A 3,514-nucleotide genomic window follows, 5' to 3' on the forward strand; every position below is an offset into this window, starting at 1 on the left:
GGAGTTGAAAACGGCCATTAAACAAATGAACTGTGACAGGGCAACTTGAAAAAATGGGGTCTCAGCGGGGGTATACAAGGCTTTCAGAGAATAGACTCTGAAGGCATTCCACAATGTGCCAATCAGCATTTGGACGGAAGAGGTGATTCCAGATGACCTCCTCGACGCATCAAATGTGACCCTCTATAAGAATAAAGGCACACATGTGGACTGCATTACCTAGAGGCATCTCCTTGCTCTCCGTAGCTGGCAAAATACTTGTTCTTATCATTCCCGGCATGCTTATTGCTGTAGTGTCATAAGATAACCTCCCCGAGTATTAATGTTGTTTTCACCACGCAGCACCGGTGAACTGATCTTCGCAGTAAGACACTTCCAGGAGAAGTGCCTGGAGCAGAACATGAATCTGTATGCCGTATGACAAAAGCTTTCGATAGTCAACAGTGACGCACTGTGGGTAGTACTCAAGAAGCTTGGGTGCCCTCAGAAGTTTAACAACCTCATGCGGCTCTTCCACTGGAGAGATTCTCTCAGATGGTGAACCCTCTGAGAAATTCCACATACATAATGGTGTCAAACAGGGTGTTGTACTCGCTCCGATACTCTTCGATCTCTTCTTCATGCAGGTACTGATCCATGCCATCCGTGACCCTGACCTTAGTATCTACATTAGATATCACCTGGATAGATCAGTGTTTGATATCCAGCGCCTGGTTGCAAAAACCAAGACGCTATACAAACTCATCATTGAAGCATTCTTTGCAGATGAATGTGCCCTCATGATCCATGAAAAGACTCACCTACAGGCAATCATGTACAGCTTCTCTGAAACCTCCATCCTATTTGGACTCACAATTAGCCTATACAAGACAGATGACCTCTTCCAGCCCTTCACAGCCCTGCATCACCATTGGCGACACGCAGCTGAAGAATGTGGACGGTTTCAAAGACTTTGGCAGCACAATATCCAGGGATTGCTCCCTGGAGAAAGAGATAACTGAGAGGATCCAAAAAGCCAAGCAAGTAATCGGACGCCGCCGGACCAAGGTCTTGCAGCACAAGGACATACTCCTGTCAATAAACATGAAAGCATACAGTGCAGTTGTACTCGCGTCTCTCTTGTTTGGCTGTGAAAGGTGGAATGTCTACCAAAGGCATATCAGCAACCTGGAAGTCTTTGTTAGAACAAAACCAACAAGGATCAAAGCCAAACTAATCCAGGCCCAGCATTGTTGAACTGGCCATGTCATTGGCATGGATTAAAAAATAATCCCAAAGTAGCTGTTCTTTGACGAGCTAGCCCAGAGCAACCGAAACTAAGGCCGCACTCGACAAAGGTACAAAAACAATTTCAAGGTGCACATCAAAAAGACAGACCTTCAACCACAGCAGTTCGAGCTCGCTGCCTCAAGCAGAAGCCACTGGTTAACCCTGACCAGAAAATCAAGTTCCACCTTCAAGGTTGACCACCAGCAGCGTCTTGCTGCAGCTCGTTAGAGACGTCACAGAGCTGTATACCAGCCACACCAGCCACCGGTGCCCTATACCCCACCAGCAATCGCCTGTGTGCATTTGAATTTGGACTCCGGAGCCACATGCGCGTCCACCGTCGATCAGATAGCACAGCTTGTCTTCCTTGGCTCGAGAGACTACCAAGAAGAAGAAGAATTTGCAAGAGGCAAAATCTTGTTTTCCTTTTCTAGCTTGTGCTAACTCTAATTGTCTTTCGTACTCTCTTTGTTTATTTCATTCTTCTAACTTTATAACCTATAATCTTGCCTGCCTTTCTAACTCAAATAGTTCCTTTTTCTATTCCCTTTTCCTTTCTTCGAGTTGCTGTTTCCTTTCCAATCTTTCCCTTTCTAATTCCCTTTTCGAGTTTTTGCTCCCTTTCCAATATTTCACTTTCTAATTCCATTTTCTCCTTTTCGAGATGGTGTTCCTCTAACAATCTTTCCTGTTCCGATTCCATGCTTTTTTGCACGTTCGTTCCTTTCTTTTGTGTGTTCTTCATTTATAAATTTCCAATGATATTTTCCTTCATAACCCAGATCTAAGTGCAGTGGTTATAAAGGTTTTCAAACTACAATATACAATCTGAGTTATCAAGGCAACAAAAACTAAAAAAAACGTGTATATTTAAGGAAACCCGCACCTACTAAAAATTCACTTTTCAAAACGTCCATGACTTACAGCCAGCCTATAGTTTAAATTCAGTATATTGGTAGTTCATTCAATCCAAAGCATCCCACTTCTGACACCAATTGTTCCAAGATAGGCCTGTATGGATGCTTGGATCAAATGTCAACACAACACATTGTGATGAAAGAAGAATATTTATTTATGAAATGAATTAATATATATATATATATATATATATATATATATATATATATATATATTACAAATATACTCATCATTTAACGCTCTAAACATACGACTCATTCGACACATTAACAAATAGTAAAACACAAATGTGATTCATATATTCAAATGTATGATGGTAAGATTCATATAATCTCACGTAATGAAAGTGAGATTCACATAATCTCACGTAATGAAAGTAAGATTAAACAAATCTCATGTAATGAAAGTGAGATTCACATAATCTCACATAATGAAAGTAAGATTCAAATCATCCCATAGAATTAAAAACAGATTAAAAAGCCTCATGTAATATAAATGAGGTTCACATAGTCTCACGTGATGAAAGTAAGATTCAAAAAATCTCTTGCAATAAATATGACTCAGTTCTACTCAACTAAATCAACAATTGATTAAAACAAACATGAATCGTTCATTAGTACAGCAGTATGATTCATAAATATTTGTAAAACATGCAAATATTCCCATTGAGAAACCACACAGTTCTCCTGAAATCTTTTGTTGGCATACACTTGTATGGTTTCTACACACTCTACATAGATCCACCATACTCACAAGTTAACAACTCGACGGTTTCGTCTTTGTATGACCTTGAAGGTTACATCTGCTCATAGAGACGCACTGGCGGCCAGACAGACAGCATAATATGCTAGCTCACATATACTTATAGACAGCGCACAGTTCTCCTGAAGTGGGTTGGACCATACATGTATTGGTCACAACCACCCTATCTGTACGTATGTCTGGTTGATCTATGAAGGGTGGTTGTGACCAATACATGTATGGTCCAACCCACTTCAGGAGAACTGTGTGCTGTCTATATGTGAGCTAGGATAGTGGCACCATTTGCATTTAGAACCAATAAAATATCGTAAGAAGGCGTTTAATGAAAACCCCATGCTGATATGTTCATCCATTCAGAAGGAGTGGAGATATGATTTTTAAGATGGCCATGTTGGTGGCCATATCAGATATCAGATCGGCATCATTTTGATTTAGACCTACTAGACAACAGCAGAAGACTATTACTAAAACTCCATGCTGATATTGCTATCCATTTAAGAAAAGAAGTAATAAAATCATTTTCAAGATGGTCTGAGTGTCAAGTTTCATGTCAATCCTCCAAGTA

At 40.3% G+C, this 3,514-nt stretch overlaps 1 protein-coding gene across 1 annotated transcript; it reads left to right on the top strand.

Moving 5' to 3' along the window:
• Positions 1-786: 786 nt before the first annotated feature.
• LOC149770958 (uncharacterized) lies at positions 787-1,236 on the top strand. Its single transcript, XM_089948944.1, has one exon. The coding sequence runs from the start codon at positions 787-789 to the stop codon at positions 1,234-1,236; it is 450 nt and encodes a 149-aa protein (XP_089805070.1).
• Positions 1,237-3,514: the final 2,278 nt, after the last annotated feature.

Source organism: Sinohyriopsis cumingii, unplaced genomic scaffold (assembly GCF_028554795.1).
Source record: "Sinohyriopsis cumingii isolate HCF-2022 unplaced genomic scaffold, ASM2855479v2 utg002187l, whole genome shotgun sequence".
Lineage (NCBI taxonomy): Eukaryota > Metazoa > Mollusca > Bivalvia > Unionida > Unionidae > Sinohyriopsis > Sinohyriopsis cumingii.

Coding starts and splice junctions, on each gene's coding strand:
- LOC149770958 (XM_089948944.1), top strand. CDS start 787: ATGAAAAGACTCACCTACAGGCAATCATGTACAGCTTCTCTGAAACCT.